This window comes from Folsomia candida, unplaced genomic scaffold (genome assembly GCF_002217175.1).
Source record: "Folsomia candida strain VU population unplaced genomic scaffold, ASM221717v1 Fcan01_Sc012, whole genome shotgun sequence".
Classification (NCBI taxonomy): Eukaryota; Metazoa; Arthropoda; class Collembola; order Entomobryomorpha; family Isotomidae; genus Folsomia; species Folsomia candida.
Genome location: NW_019091204.1, coordinates 3,070,525 through 3,087,783, shown reverse-complemented (window position 1 = coordinate 3,087,783; position 17,259 = coordinate 3,070,525). Strand labels below are relative to the sequence as shown.

At 38.7% G+C, this 17,259-nt stretch overlaps 2 protein-coding genes across 2 annotated transcripts; both read right to left on the bottom strand.

Annotated features, from left to right (window-relative positions):
- Positions 1-772: 772 nt before the first annotated feature.
- Positions 773-4,764, bottom strand: LOC118437106. The gene is made up of 4 exons (XM_035855901.1): positions 4,215-4,764; positions 4,083-4,130; positions 1,546-1,688; positions 773-1,242 (listed from the first exon to the last, which is right to left on the bottom strand). The coding sequence occupies exons 1-3, from the start codon at positions 4,516-4,518 to the stop codon at positions 1,558-1,560; spliced, it is 483 nt and encodes a 160-aa protein (XP_035711794.1). The 5' UTR covers positions 4,519-4,764; the 3' UTR covers positions 773-1,242; positions 1,546-1,557.
- A 988-nt stretch (positions 4,765-5,752) lies between these two features.
- Positions 5,753-8,617, bottom strand: LOC110855439. The gene is made up of 4 exons (XM_022103852.2): positions 7,935-8,617; positions 7,772-7,837; positions 6,429-6,571; positions 5,753-6,267 (listed from the first exon to the last, which is right to left on the bottom strand). The coding sequence occupies exons 1-4, from the start codon at positions 8,329-8,331 to the stop codon at positions 5,872-5,874; spliced, it is 1,002 nt and encodes a 333-aa protein (XP_021959544.2). The 5' UTR covers positions 8,332-8,617; the 3' UTR covers positions 5,753-5,871.
- Positions 8,618-17,259: the final 8,642 nt, after the last annotated feature.

Genomic DNA, 17,259 nt, shown 5'->3' with positions numbered 1-17,259 from the left:
TATAAACCTTCACGTCAAGAAGTGTGTAAGTATTAAGTATGTACATATGTAGAGATCACACAGTCAAGGACGACATGGTCGTTAAAAAGATATTGTTATTACGTATCCATAACTAATGGTCATTTACACATTCCTTGATTTGATCGGTCCAATTTAATGACTGATTTACATCAAGTAACACTTGAAATAAATTGAGTAAAAAAACACCCTTAAAATATTGTTAAGTAAATTCACTCTGAAGAATTCGGTATTAATACATACATAAACTATACGAAATCCAGAGTAAAGTTAACTTGACAAAGTATAAAGTTTACGCTGGATTTGGTATAGTTTACTTATGTGAAATATGTCAAATTCAGGGCGAATTTACACTTCAAAATTGTAAAGCTACTTTAAAGAATGCGTGAAATATGCGCAATTAAAAGTAAAAATTATCATATGATCGAAATAAAAATATTTTTACACTTTTTCATGACCACAATTGTGACGACACGACTTCCTACATTTCCAGACATACATATGAATATTTATGCATTATCAACACAGGATTTTTGCACCATTTCTATTGCATATTTTTGTCTAGCGTATTTTAATGTAATTCATTTGCCTAAGGTAAAAATGGGACAAAAAGTTGTCCCATTAAAATTATAATGACTCATGTATTCCGTGTATTAATTTGTAGTATGGTTTTTTCAGAAAGTGAGTATAATTTATTGAGAAGGAATCTACTGCAAAACATAATTATAGATCATTTATAGATATGCATGTAAATTTTTTAATAAATGAAGAATCAATGAATTATTTTTTCCCATTTTTAAATACTGTTTGAACAGGTGCGTTCCAATATTACGGGGAAACATGAACTACGACAAGAAACGTTATCAGGCCAAGCGAGAAATGAAGCCAGGAAAATGGCATTTCTAAGTCCATCGAGCAGGAGGGTGGAATCTTCTCCAACTTGAATCCCGCCTTGAGACAGCTGTGCTCCAATGTACGGGAATTAATCTCACATTGCCCCGTTGAATGCAGGAACCGCAAATTTTTTTAATTTTCCCCCCTCGCTAGGGGTGAAGTCCCATTTTTGAAACTGATGGGGTCTCGCCCATCGGGACTGTCCCAGGTCAAGGTGACGTTCCCGGTGGAAAATTCCTGCGTGTTGTAAATATTGAGAAAATACTCGGAAATGGGTCCGTCATGCCGGGATGGGGACAAGATTAAGGTGGCAGGCTGCCTTCGAAGGACCTGAATTTAATGGGAAAAATGAGAAATTAGACATCATTTATTTGCGAAATATAAAGATAAATACTAGAACATAAGCCCCACGAGAAAGAGATGATTCTATTCAGAGGTCAACGTCCACCAATTTTGCGGCTTCAACGGCGGACCCAATTTTGGAGGAATTCCCAAAATTCAGCGCGGCCAGCTAATATTATCGGAATGGGAAATCAGATTTATCTGTGCGTAAAATCTTACCAGCGGCGGCGTTGACTCAATGGGGTAAAAACTCTTCGGTGACATACTGTATGTATGGCCCCGTTTACTTACACTTCCATCCTTTTAAAGCCAGGTTTCGTCCCTACTTTGATTTACCACGCGGATAAAAGAGTCCGTTCCTAGGGTCGGTTTCCAAATTGTAATTGGAGAGTCGGTTCCCTTAATTGCCTCAACATTTTGCACGGTTGGGCCCCCTGTTAACAAAAAAGGTGGAGGTTGAGAAACATGCAAATTTTCAAAAACGCGGGAATGACCAAAATCTCTCTTCAATGGTTTTTTAACTAAATAACTAGTCTCTTAAGCCCGCAGTGCGGGCTCTAAGCAAAACGATTTTATTATTTTATTACGAAAAACGTTCACTCACGACCCTATGGGCGTGACCACGAAAAACGTTGTCACGACTCTAATTGGGTGTGTCCACGAAAAACGTTGTCACGACTGTAATTGAGTGTGGCCACGAAAAACGTTCAGTCACGACTCTAAATGGGGGTGGCCACGAAAAACGTTCAGTCACGACTCAAAAGGGGGATGACCTCGAAAAACGTTAGGTCACGACTCTAAAGGGGGTGACCACGAAAAACGTTAGGTCACAACTCTAAAGGGGGTGACCATGAAAAACGTTCAGTTGCGATTCTAAAGGGGGTGTCCACGAAAAATGTTAGGTCACGACTCTTAAGGGGGTGACCTCGAAAAACGTTAGGTCACGACTCTAAAGGGGGTTACCACGAAAAACGTTAGGTCACAACTCTGAAGTATGGCATTGTTCTAACGTTTTAAGTACGTTTAGGCACTTAAACCAAAAGCCCGCCCTCTAGCGCTGAAAAACAGCCAACATCCGATAGGTGGCGCTGGTAGGTAATTAAAATTAGTAAGGCACAGGTCAAGTGTCAACTTTGCCGTGGGGCACAGAGGTCACAGGTCAAGTATAGTGGATGTGCCCAGGTCACAGGTGAAATGTCAAATCTAGTGGGTGTGCCCAGGTCACAGGTGAAATGTCAAATCTAGTGGGTGTGCCTAGGTCACAGGTGAAATGTCAAATCTAGTGGGTGTGCCCAGGTCACAGGTCAAGTGTAGCGGGTGTGCCGAGGTCACAGGTCAAGTGTAGCGGGTGTGCCGAGGTCACAGGTCAAGTGTAGTGGGTGTGCCCAGGTCACAGGTCAAGTGTAGCGGGTGTGCCGAGGTCCCAGGTCAAGTATGATGGGTGTGCCCAAGCCACAGCCACAGGTCAAGTGTCAACTCTGTAAAGTGTCAACTTTATGGGTTGTACGCAGGTCGCAGGTCAAATGTCAAGTCCAGGGGTGTGTGCCAAGGTCACAGGTCAAATGTCAAATCTAGTGGGTGTGCCAAGGTCACAGGTCAAATGTCAAATCTAGTGGGTGTGCCAAGGTCACAGGTCAAATGTCAAATCTAGTGGGTGTGCCAAGGTCACAGGTCAAATGTCAAGTCTGGTGGGTGTGCCCAGGTCACAGGTCAAATGTCAAGTTTAGGGGGTGTGCCCGTTCATTTGATCAAGTCTCGGCAGATCTAAAGGGTGTGTTTCGTTGTTCTCGTGTTCGTCAACGTTTTGACACTTTAGCGAAAAACGCCCTCTAGAAACGAAAAATGTAACATAGTGCCCCACCTGCCGCTAGGTGACATTAGCTTGGATAATGTGAGACACGTGTGTAACCAAGCGCCAAGTTCAACTGGTAACACACACCACTGCACAATTCTTGGTTCTGATGTACTAGTCTCCGTAGCCCGCTTTGCGGGCTCTAGGCAAACATGAGGCTTTATTTCATAAGGTAGAAGCGCCTTCCATGTCACCGTCAAGTTACAACTCTAAGGGCGTAGGTCAAAGGTTAAGTTACAACTCTAATGTGTAGGTCCCAGGTTGAGTAACAATTTTAAGGAATGTGCCGAGCTTAGAGGTCACGTAAATACTCCACGGGTGAGAATTTCAAGTCTCGTCCAATTCGGGGCGCCACTGGTTGTTCTGGTGTAGGCAACGTTTTGAGAACGTTTTTGTACTTTCGGCGAAGAACGCCCCCTAGCGCCGAAAAATGCAAAATGGTTGCTCAAAGTTCCGCTAGGTGGCGTTGGCCGGTAACTAAAATAAATATGGGGCAATGTGAGACTCCTGCGAATATTCAAGCGCCAAATTCAATTGTGGACACGACCCACTGCACAATTCTTGGTTGTGATAGGGGACTTTCATAAATTATGTAACGTTACATATATAACGAAAAAATCTGATTTTAAATTATATAATTTATAATCACCACTACATCAAAATAAATCACTTTGCATTTGTCACTTCGCAACAAGCACCATTTGAGAAAATAGTGAATAAAAAAATAAAGTTTATCTCGTTTAGAAATCAAATACGCAAATCCGAAATAATGCCAAAAATTGTTACCCAGCCGGGAATCGAACCACGGCTCCCTTGAATTCATGTCAAGTGCTCTGACCTCTGAGCTACTAGGGCAATTAGTAACATTATAGGGACTTTTACTGATATTTGTTTGTGGCCTTTTTCTGTGAATTTCTACTTTCTTTTACGGTGGCAACGAACTGTTGCCTACCAAATTTTATCTCTTTTCAATTACCTGGTGTTTCCTGAAATTTTTCGGACGTACCAAACCCTGGACGGATTTCTGTCAAAACATTGATCAATTTTGTATTAAATATTTTTAGACAAAAAAAATTCATAAAAATTTTACATCCAGAATTTCACTCACCATTTCGAACCACCAGTCTGGGATCGTCCCATTGCTGCACTAGATCGAAACTTAGGGATAAATCTTCTCCCTCCACCAGATTTGCAGATACCCGGGTCAAACTGATGGTCACCCGGGTTTCATTATTGTCACTTGGAGGAGGAGAATCTATTTCATAACTTGACCAATGTGCAGCCTCCCACGTGGCGCCGTCGCTTGAAAGGTGAATCCTAGGTTGCCACGAGTTCTGAAGGTGGCCAAAAGCCAGATAGGCTACCAGGACTGTCGTGAGTAGTATGCCACGTAGAAAAGTGGGGCCGTCCATAACCTCTGGGGGAAGGGAGGCGACTCGTGGACGCGTCGTGGGTGATGGTGATTTAGATTTTCTCAACAGGTCGAAAAATTGGAATAAGTCTTTGGGAAATTTCGAAATTTCGAATCTTTATGGAAACTTATACATAGGAAATATTTGAAAATTTGGGTTATCTTGTACAAAAATCTGGGCTGAATTTGAAATTTTAAATTTATGTGGAAAAGGTTTAGAACTATTTTACGAGAGGTGAGTTTAGCTGGCTGTGTGGAGAAAGAATGCACTGTGGGAAGGAGGAAGGGTACCTTTTCAAGGGTCAAGGTGACCCTTTACTTGGGCAGGGTTTTAACCGCCTACATATCTATTTAAATAGTCTAAACTTGTACCTATCCTCAGATATTTAGATATTTATGTATGCCGATCAATATAAGTTAAACCTTTTTTAAAACTTGCTACTCAGGAAGTTTGACCCTTTATGATTGAGATAATGAGGGTATTCACAATTATGCATATATAAATACTTAATTCGTTAAATTCTTTTTGGAGAAAAAAGAGGGGGTCAAACATCTAAAATAGGTACAGCCATAGTAACACGACTTTTGCATACTTACATTTATTAAGTAGCGTCGGCTACGTATTGTGATCGTTTTGTCTGTCTGTCTGTCTGTCTGTCCGTCTGTCCGTCTGTCTGTTTGTCCGTCTGTCTGTCAGTCCGTAAGCAGGATATCTCCAGAACGAGTCGACATAATCAAACCCCGTTTTCGACATTGTGTTTCTAATTTTTAGTTCTCGGTCGAGTTCGAAAATGGGGTCAATCGGAACACACCCCACTGCGCCAGGGGGTGTGGTCCAAAATTAAATTCACGTTAATTTTCATATGGGGTATCATTTTAAAGGAAATTCCACTGTGAATTCGAAGACATTAATATTTTTGACCTTATGACCTTGAGGACGAGGTCAAAGGTCAAAAGATACATAATTGTCATATGGGGTGTCATTTGAAAGGAAATTTGACTGCGATTTCAAGGACGTTAATATTTTTAACCTCATGACCGTCAGGACGAGGTTATATACGGAGAAACGTTAAAGGAGACTGGAATCGCTCTGACGCTACCTATTTACATTCGTTTGGAGGGTTTATTTCATTACACGAAAAATACTACTAACGATTTGTATGAAGTAGTCATGATACCCTTACTGCTTTTCTCGTTATGTACGCCACACGCTAAATATATGGAAACTATTAATATACATTATTATAAAAAACGCACTTCTTTATTACCCATTACGAATAAAAATATCGTCTTGATTAAAATTTGTTCATACATTTGAAGTACGGGTGTTCATCTACATGTGACCCCAATATTACTAGGATACATAAACTACGATAAGAATTATCAAGCCAAGCGACAAATCAAACAAGGAAAGTAACCGATCCAATTCCTTTTTGGAGGAGGTTGGAGTTTTCTCCAGCTTGAAACCAACCTTGAGACAGCTTCGCTTCAGTTGTGTGGCGGAATCAGGGCCGTACGTCATATCACAGTGCCCCGTGGAATATAGGAATCGGGAATTTTTTGAATTTTCCCCCATAACTTGAGGTGACGTTTCATTGTTGAAACTGATAGGGTCAGAGCTGTTCCAGGTCAAGGCGACCTTCCCGGTGGTAAATTCTCGGGTTGTAAAAATTTTGAACAAATACTCGGAAGTGGTCTCGTCATGCCGGGATGGGGACAAGATTAAGGTGGCAGGTTGCCTTCGAAGGACCTGAATTTAAGGGGAAAAATGACAAGTTAGATATAATTTATTCACAAGTACTAGCCCATAAGCCCGACCAGAGACGGGTGAAGATGATTCGATTCAGAAGTCAATACGGGCTAAACTTTGTGCACATTGATCACATTCCTCATGTAAGACCCCTTACTTACCCTTCCATCCTTCCAGAGCCAGGTTTCGTCCCTACTTTTATCCACCACGCGGATAAAAGAGTCCGTTCCAAGGGTCGGTTTCCAAATTGAAATTGGAGAGTCGGTTCCCTTAATCGCCTCAATATTTTGCACGGTTGGACCTTCTGTTAACAAAAATTGGAGGGTTGAGAAGCATGCATGTTTTAAAAGGGCTTGAAAACCAAAATGTCGCGTCTATTTTTTTGGCCTAAATACTGTATATGGGCCATTCTTAAATTATGTAACGAGAAAGGCGGGTCTAAGGCTCCTATGATATGGAGCGTATTTACATATGTATTTACATATATGTATATATAAAAATAGGCGGGGGCCTAGAAAAATCCGATTTTTTCGTTATATAATTTATGAACGCCTGCATAACAAAATTCATGAATTTGCTCCCGTCAACTAGCCACAAGTCCAACCTACAGTATGTAACAAAAGTATAGCTACGATGACATATTTTTTATCTCGACATGATGCTGTAATATTTCAACTTTGAAACTCCGTACAAAAATGTCAAAACTATCTGCCGACAATTTCCTCGTCGCCGATTTTTAATGTCGCAGATAGGTCAAAGGTCAGGATTATTTTTCTAAAACAATTTGAGGCGTCGAAAAAAAAACTTCGTGGATATTTTTTTTTGAACTTTGCAATATTTTTTACTGGATACGGCCTGCGCTTTGAAGAATAATGAGCTTTGGTCGGACCGTGTACGATTTTTTTGGCGCCCACAGGAATTTTTAGCCCAGGACAGGTTGGAGGTCTAAAATCGCCGCCTCGGCGAAAATTAAAAAACTGAAATATACGTTTGCATATAGAGGGTCCGGATATGCAAACGTATATTTCAGTTTTTTAATTTTCGCCAAGGCGGCGATTTTAGACCTCCAACCTGTCCTGGGCTAAAAATTCCTGTGGGCGTCAAAAAAATCGCACACGGTCCGACCAAAGCTCATTATGCTTCAAAACGCAGGCCGCATCCAGTAAAAAATATTGCAAAGTTCAAAAAAAATTATCCACGAAGTTTTTTTTCGACGCCTCAAATTGTTTTAGAAAAATAATCCTGACCTTTGACCTATCTGCGACATTAAAAATCGGCGACGAGGAAATTGTCGGCAGATAGTTTTGACATTTTTGTACGGAGTTTCAAAGTTGAAATATTACGGCATCATGTCGAGATAAAAAATATGTCATCGTAGCTATACTTTTGTTACATACTGTATATACTAAATTGTGTCGTTAAGCTAAGCAGCATTTGAAAAATCTTTTTTGAAATTATAAAATTTTAAAATACAATTTTTTCTCTTCGAAAATCTTGTAATTACCTGGTTTTTCCTCCAATCTCCCGAGCATGCATGTGAAGAATGATATGCACAACGTTGAACGAGTTTCTATCAAAATTTCTATTAGTTTTGTACCCCTTACTGGCAATTTTTTTTACATAGGTACAAGATTTTCATAAAAATTTGAGATAAAATTTTCACTCACTATTTTCCCCACCTCGAACCACCAGCCTTGGATCACTCCACTGTTGCATGAGCATGAAGCTTAGGGACAAATCTTCTCCATGAACCAGTTTTGCAGTTACCCGGGTCAAACTGATTATTACCCGGGTGGAATTATTATCACCCGAAGGAGGAGAATTTACGTCATAACTTGACCAATGTGCCGCCTCCCACGTGGTTCCATCCTTAGAAAGGAGAATCCCAGGTCGCCCCGAGGTCCAAAGGTAGGGCGAAATTAGGCAGACTAGCGCGATTATCGTGAGTATTAATGCTAAGAGGACACATAGAAAAGTGGCGTCGTCCATAACCTCTGGGGGAGGGAGGGGAGCGGTGTTTTGCAGACGCCTTGGAGGCGGTGGTGATTTAGATTTTCTCAGCATGGCGAGAAATCGGAATGCGTTGTAAATATTGTGTGAAGTTGGGAAATTTGAAATTTTTATGGTAACTTTGAACAGAGAGAATTAAAAAAAAATTTAGTTATGTGGTAAATCTTGTGTGAGGTTGAGGGAACTGCAAATTTTGAATTTTTATAATAGCTTGGAACTTTCGAAAAATTATGTTGGGTTGTAAATCTCGGGAAAATTAATTAGAAATTGGGAATTTTTGTGGTAATTTAGAACATAGGGAATATTTTCAAGTACGAGAGGTGAGTTTAGGTGGCTGTGCGACGATATTTAGAATGGGCTGTGGGAAGGAGGAAGGGTACCTTTTTAAGGGTCAAGGTGACCCTTCACTTGGGCAGGGTTTTAACCGGTTACACATTAGCATGCATATTCAGTCCAAATTTGTCCTAATCCTTAGAGATGTATGTATGTATTTATGTGGGTTTTATGGGGTGGACGATATATGTATCTATGTCTCTATGTTCATAGGCATACAGTGTACCAAACAATTGAGTGCACGTTAACGTTTTTTTAATTACGATATGATGCCGTGTACTTAGAGCTTCTATGCTCCGCTTGCATTTGTATAAACTCATAGCCGAATAATTCCGCGTCGCCGATTTTTAAGGTCACCGAAAGGTCAAGGGTCAGAATTATTTTAGCAATTCAAAAAAGAGCCAAAAAATAAAACTATGGATAATTTTTTTTGGACTATCTAATATTTTTTTGTTGGAAAGCACAAAGCCTTACGAAGAAAATGAGCTATCGTACGATCGTGTACGATTTTTTTGACGCCCACAGGAATTTTTCGCGAAAACGGTTTTGAGGCCTAAAATCGTGACCGCGGCGAAATTAAAAGAATTGAAATATACAAAAGCATATTGAAAGTGCATATGTGCTTTTGTATATTCCAAATAGTTCAATTTCGCCGCGGTCACGATTTTAGGCCTCAAAACCGTTTTTGGCGAAAAATTCCTGTGGGCGTCAAAAAAATCGCACACGGTCGTACGATAGCTCATTTTCTTCGTAAGGCTATGTGCTTTCCAACAAAAAATATTAGATAGTCCAAAAAAATTATCCATAGTTTTATTTTTTGGCTCTTTTTTTGAATTGCTAAAATAATTCTGACCCTTGACCTTTCGGTGACCTTAAAAATCGGCGACGCGGAATTATTCGGCTATGAGTTTATACAAATGCAGGCGGAGCATAGAAGCTCTAAGTACACGGCATCATATCGTAATTAAAAAAACGTCAACGTGCACTCAATTGTTTGATACACTGTATATGTAAGTTAAACCTTTTTTTAAGGCTGGCAACTTAGGAAGTTTGGTACATATTTAGTAAATCATATAATGAGGGTATTCAAAACTGTGTATAGATTCTAAAATACTTTACGAAGAAAAACGAAGGGTCAAGCATCTAAAAAAGCGCAACCTTAATTAGTAACACGACTTTTACATACTTACAGGATCATGCCATATGTATCACGCCGTAACGTATTTATTTTATTATACGAAGAATACTAACGATATTTAAGAAGTTGTCATGAATACCCTTCATTCTTTTCTCGTTATGAAAAACATATAGCAACACATTAAATATGTACATTGGATGTATTGAAACTAAATACAAAAACGGATTTCTTTTAATATGAAAGATATACATATGTACATAAAAATCTTCCCGATTAAAATTTGTTCATATCATGTATTTCCCATCAAATTTGAAACAGTTGTTGCGTTAAATATTTAGCCAGGCTGTTTTACAAATTTTGGTATGATGCAGTTATATTCTGAGAAGCAAATAAGTAATAGTGTTTTCAAACCTAAAATTAGAAATAGAGCGACACACATAAAAAAATCAACAAATATTTTTAAAACAAGGTTAAAATCGGAAATGCAATTTCCTTAAAAAAACGGTACGTTGGGATCCCTGCATGTGCATGGAAGTCGTTAATGAGGTAAATCTAAATTTAACCCACTAATCCCAAACTACGAAACGAAGCCAAATTCCTGAAAGTATTTACATAGGTATATACATACACTGTTAATAATCCGGTGGAGTAATATATCAACTCCTTAGTGGTACTGATTTGGTAACAAGTTCCTACCGGATTAGTATTAATAGTTCGTTTCTGAGTGGTAAATTTTTTAGTACCACAAGACTACTAAATGGTCGTTATTACCGTGCTGGTAGAGCCATATACATAGACTCCGGACCGGAGTCTCCGGTCCGTGATGATTTACCATTTAGTATTTGGGTAATAAAATTATGCATATTTTTAAATTTTGAATAAATGAAGAACATAGGAATAATTTTGTTTTTCCAAGTTTTATTATTTTTTGAACAAGTGAGCATATATCCACGATCCCAATATCAAATATTTAGTAAATTCAATTTATTTAGAAGGAATCGAATGCAAAACATAATTATAATTGATACATAAATATTTTCAGATTTTGAACAAATGTAGAATTAATGAATATTTTTTTTTCCAATTTTCTATATTTTTGAACAGATCTGTATTACAAATACTTGAATATACAAAATGTCATAATAGACATTAATATGCCTTTGCATAAACCTTCCCAGTAACACGTCACGCCAAATTCTATTGGGATAGAGGGTGAAATCTTAAAATCCACCTTGAGACAGCTTCGCTTCAATGAATTCAGGCCGTACGTCATCTCACAGTGCCCCGTGGTATGCTGGAGGCGGGATTTGTGCGAACTTACACCCTCAAATTGGGGTGAAGTTCCGTTTTGGAAACTGATAGGGTCCCGCCCATCCGGACTGTCCCAGGTCAAGGTAACCTCCCCGGTGGAAAATTCCCGCGCGGAGAAGATATTGATAGAATACTCGGAAACATATCCGTTATCCCGGGATGGGGGTGCGGTTAAGGTGACGTGTTGTGTTCGAAGAACCTGAATTTAGAGAGGAATTGGTGAATGAGACATTATGTAAATATGTATTTATTCTCCAAATCTTGGATTCGAAATGTGGAGGAATTGTACAGTCGTATTGGGCTGGAAAAGGGAGCGCAAGTTTCCGGGAATTTTCGAGCAATTTTAGAATACGTTTTTTTACAAAATGTGGGAATTTATCCGCGTTTTCTGGTGAACTCACGCTTTATAATTGTATGTAAATATTTAGCAAATCGTAAATCCTCTATTTATAGCCTTAATTATAACCCGTCTCCAAATATAGGCGGGACTAGAGACGATTTCCTAATTATTGCAGGGTCTCTAATCAATATTATAAGCTGGAAATGTCTCTTGGCAACGGAAGTGAAAGTAATTTTCCGGAACGGAAGTGAAAGTGGAGAAAGTTAAGTTTCAAATGGCGCGAAAATTCAAAAATTTTAATTTAAAACAAAATTATTTTTCATTTACAGCCACTCCCAAATAACCACACAAGATAATCTCCATCAGACAACCACTATCTGATAACCCCAGAGATAATCAATGTCTGACAACCCTCAGATTATCCATGATAACCACTCTCAGATAACAGCCAGTGCAGTGCATATCGCTGCACCAACAGTTCCGTTGGGTGTGCACATGTTTGCACTGCACAAGATTGTCGTGTCATGTCAGGCACAGTTTATGTGCACAAGTGCGCACAGCACAGGGTCTACGAGTTGTGTCACGTCGGCACTGAGACTATTATGCTGTGCGAACGATACGGCACCAGTTATGACATGAAACAACTCATCTGCGGTTGGATGTCTGCCAGTGGCTTTCTGGGAACAATTGTCTGACGATGGTTCTTTAGGGATGGTTACCCTGACTGATTACATAGTACTCATTGACTTAATAGTTATATGGGTTATCTTGGCCAATATACTTTAAAGTGGAGTTAAAGTAAAGTAAAGGCCACTATTACTTCCATTACGGCACATTTACTTTAACTTACCTTCTCAACAGATATTTCCAGCTAATAATATAGATACAATAAAGAAAATAATTCGGTGGAATTATACACAATCCCACTCAAGTTTCGTGAAAATCGATTAAGGTCTCGCCCGGCGGGAGACGGGCTTATACGCTAGTTATCTAATACGCTGTGGGTGTTAAGTTGGTACCGCCAGGTAGTGAAATTATACTGCTTGGTATTATGTTAATACTGGATTTCTAAGGCAGGGTTTAAGAACTTGACAACTTTTCTGTTACTTACACGTCCGTCCTGCCAGAGCCAGGTTTCGTCTCTATTTGTGTCCACCCAGTGGATAGGATCCGTTCCTAGGGCTGGTTTCTAAATAGAAATTGGAGAATCGGTACCCTTAATGGTAGGGTTGCCGCGGGTAACGGGTCGGGTACCCGTTACCCGCATACCCGCACGATTCTTGCGGGTACCCGTTATCTGCGGGTAGCGAGAACTACCCGCACGGGTAACGGGTAGTTCAGTTTTTATTTAATTTTCAACATAAATCAGTTCACAAAGAAAGTTAGCAGCAAGTTAGTCCATTTACCAACAAAAGCGTCAATTTATTATTTTTCCATTTCAAAATTTTTCATTTGCCAGCAAAAAACGTTTATAACGTGCGTGTCTTTACGGAAAGCACAGAGGCCTATGCCGGCCTCAAATATTTTTCACGTCCAGAAAATGCGGAGCAATTACATGTTGTTTCTCAAGCATGGTTTGCCCGCTCAAAATATCAGTAATAATTTTACTTGTATTTGTGTGTATTTATTTATGTAAGACTGCCGAGATTTTAATTTGTGCTTTGAAGATAAAAAATCTTAATCCGATTGAAGACAAAAAATTTATTTGTAGACAATTTTTTTGAATGAAAACTTCATTTAAATCAAAATTTGAAAAAATAGAAACAAAAATTGAACCTTTTTAAAGCTAAACCAAGATTACCCAGCCAGCATATATCAAAAAGTCATGCCAAAAATTAGGAATCGCGTGATACTTATGTATCTTTCCTTTGAATGGCCCCTTCGACGAATAATATTGGCGGTACAGTTTAATTTTTAAGTAAATGTTCTGTATCTTTTTCCTGGTTTCCCGCTGTCGTGGTTTTTCCGAAGTCCATGGTCGACTTTGAACTCTGCCCCCGCAATAGTTTCCTTTAAACTGTTCATTCAATGGGAAAATTAGTTCGATGTAATTCCTATTTTTTGGTTTAATTTTTTGATGAATCATAAATCTCTAAGAATACCCACATACATAGCTTGAAAAACGATCCAATTGTAAGCCAAAAAGCATGCCTTACTTGCATAGTATTATCTCAAAATACATATCAACCCAAATGAACAAATAATTGATCAAATCAAACTTATTCTCATGCTTGGTTAGTTTTTAACCCAATTCTCATAACGGGTAGCGGGTAACGGGTACCCGCACGGGTACCCGTGCGGGTACGGGTAGTTGTGCTGCGGGTAGCGGGTCGAGTAATGGGTAGCATTTTCGCTACCCGCGGCAACCCTACTTAATGGCCTCAACGTTCACCACGGTTGGACCTGCTATCAAAAAAATTGGGAGGGAAAAAAAATACAAATTTTAAAAATGCGGAAAGTACCAAAATTTACAATCAATTTGTTTTCGAACTGCATCAAAAAACAGCCATTTGTACCCGTTACGTCTAACTTATCAAATTTTCTAGGCAAGCCTAGCACCATTTCAAAAAGTAATGAACACAAAATTGTGAAAAATTTCGAACTTTAAAAATTTAGAACTTACCCGATTTTTCCTGGAATTTGTCAAATACTGGTAAGAGTTGACGGATTTCTGTCAAAAATTGTTATCAATTTTGCAACTCTTACTCGCAATTTTTAAAACGTATGAAATTTTAACAACAATTTTATATGAAAATTTCACACTCACCATTTTCCCAATCTCGAACCACTAATCTGGGATCATTCCATTGTTGTACAAGCAAAAAACTAAGGGACAAATCCTTTCCGATCAGTTGTGCAGTTACCCGGGTCAAACTGATTGTAACCCGGGTGACAATATTCTCACTTAGTGGCGACTTTACATCATAACCTGACCAATTTGCCGCCTCCCACGTGGCGCCATCGCTCGAAACGTGGATCTTAGGTCGCCACGAGTTCTGAAGATGGCCAAAAACTAGATAGATTAGCGTTAGTGACACGAATAGTTTTAGCAGGGCACGCAGAAAAGTGGGGACATCTATATCCCTTGGGGGAAGGGGGGCGTTTCGAAGCGACTGTGTCGGCGGTGGTGATTCAGATCTTGATTTTGTCAGCATGGCGAGAAAACGTTTGATTAGCTTGTAAGTCTAGGGGGAGGTTTGGGGGGTAATTAGAAATTTGGAATTTTTATGAAAACTTGAAGCAAAGGAAATTTTTTAAAAATTGAGCTGGGTTGTAAATCTAGGGTGAGTTAGAAATTTAGAATTTTTATGGAAACTGGGAACAGATGTGGAATTCTTTAAAATAGTTGAGTTTGAGTGGCTGTGCGAACAAAGAATGGGCTGGAGGAAGGGAGTAGGGTACGTTTTTACCTTTTGAAAAGTGACCCTTCTCTTTTCGTAGGGTTTCCTCCTGGGACATGCAGAGGTACAGAGGTACATACCTACCTACGTATGTATTTAGTTGGTTTAACATGCATTTCAAAATGTGGTGTTTATGCACACTCTTAGCAACTTGGTAACAAAACTAAGAATTTCGTTAACACCAACCGTCGGTGTCAACCTCAATTCCACTAAATAGTGTCAAACCGTTGTGGAAAAATGACACTGAGCAAAAAAAACTCGTTGACACGCTACTGGTATCAGCGATATTCCTGCAATGGTGTCGAATTGACACGGTGCGATGTTACCGCAGTAGCAAAAGTTGGACTTCACACCAAATTGTGTCAGTCTCTTCCTTGTGCACGGGTCTGCTTGGCGGCCATTTTCCTTCCTCCTCCACGAAAAAGTCAACAGAATGGATAAATTAATTGTTGTGTTCAATTGATTTCGATGGAAAAAATTGTTTTTTAATAAGTTTAAGGACTACTTCCAATTTCTTGACTCAGGTGAGTTAAAATCTGTAACATATTAATCTCCCCTCATTTAATTAAAATTATTTTACTATGTGTATTTTTATTTTGAAAACTTATTGTTTCCAGAAACTCAACACTGAACCCAACGAGGGAACCGACGAGTAAGGATTGGCCACCCGACAGCCTATTTAATTATTATTACATCTTTTTTGCAAAGTTAATTGAACTTAACGATTTACTCATATTTTTATCACCGTGTTAAGTACATATGTATAAGTTTTTTCTTTAAAAGTGGATAAGGTATGAAGACAAAAATATTATTTGATATGTGCGAGTGTTATAATTTGTTACTTGTGAATATGTTTGAAATACGTGATTAATTTTTTAAGTGTTTAATATTGTTGAATGTAAAATAAAATATTTGTTGCTAAAAGTTGTAGTTTAGTTTTCACAATCCGGGGACGATTTGCCACCGGGTGGTGACATGCATATATTAAAATGCACACATATCGTTACCTAGCAGTGTCGAAGCAACATAACTGAGCACAACCTCTAATCCATTCGCGGTGTTGGTGTTGTCACAACGGTATGTTGGGTTGACACCGCAACGGTGTGCAACATAATTGACACCGCGCCGTGTCAATTTGACACCAAACCGGTAGAGTCATATATAGACACCGGCATGGTGTCAATTCGGTGTCGTTTTTTCTGTGAGTGCAGTGTCAGATTTACATCCATACATTGTATGTATCTATGTATGTACACACATGCAAGGTCAGTTACACAGAGAGTTGCATTTGTTTTACTAAGGGTATTCACAATTGTCTTGGTATCCTTAGTACCTTACAATACTTGAGGAAGAAAGAATGATGGGTCGAGCTTCGTAAAAGTCGTGACCTTAGTAGCGTGATTTTTATGAAAGAAAATCTTACTTACATAGATTACAAAATCTCGCAGCCGGCGTACTTAACTTACATACTTTACGAGGAATACGAAGGAATCATGAATACCCGCAATGTTTCTTTGTGCATTTTACATACGTATACATATTTAAATAATTGGACATTGGTGCATAAACAAATGGAATGGAATTCCTGTTAGTACATAAATCTAATTTACTCCACTAATCCCAAACTATGAAAAGAGACTCAAATTCCTGAAAATACTGGTTTATTTTGTAAGGAATTGAAATCTTTCGGAAGGTAAACGGGAGGTTAATGACGAGTAAAAAAATCATAAGGATGTCGGGTTATTTATGTACCGTATCACGTATGTAAGTTACATGTTGTTAGCAATATTTATCTTTTTACACAGTTTAATGCCCTTTAAATAAAAATAAGTAAAATTTAAATAGTCAAAGTTGAGTAAGAAGGAGGAAGACACATCCTAAAGGCAATACAGATCCACCCCCTTTGCAAAATTTGTCCAATTTTGTATAATATTTGTCCAAGGGATGGATGGATAATGGTTGGATAATTTTTACCTTTTGGTTGTGCTATTCCCTTTTTTTACTCAACCTTAACTAAATTTTACTTATTTTTTGTACATATTAATCTCTCCGTACAAAATGTGTACTCGCAGCGCAGAGTCTAATTTTTCAGAAATATTCATTCAACTATGTATGTAATAAATTTGCAGGGTAAATTTGATCCACATAAATATGTACATATTTATTAAGAGGCCATGAATTTGTTATGTGATACATAGGGCTATTTTGATGCTGAAATCGTTAGCGAGTAGTTCATAATATGATCAGATCAGCTTACACTGTCCATGCAAATATAGGTACATATGTGCCAGTAAATCCAATACGTACTTTATGCACGGTACATACATACAAATCATGCAATTTATCGCGCACTAGAATATGTACGAATGTATGTATGTATATTCCCAATTCCCACAAATGTTAACGTCGGTGGTCATTGACTGCATATGTACACGATGAATGTATGCACATAGAAATTA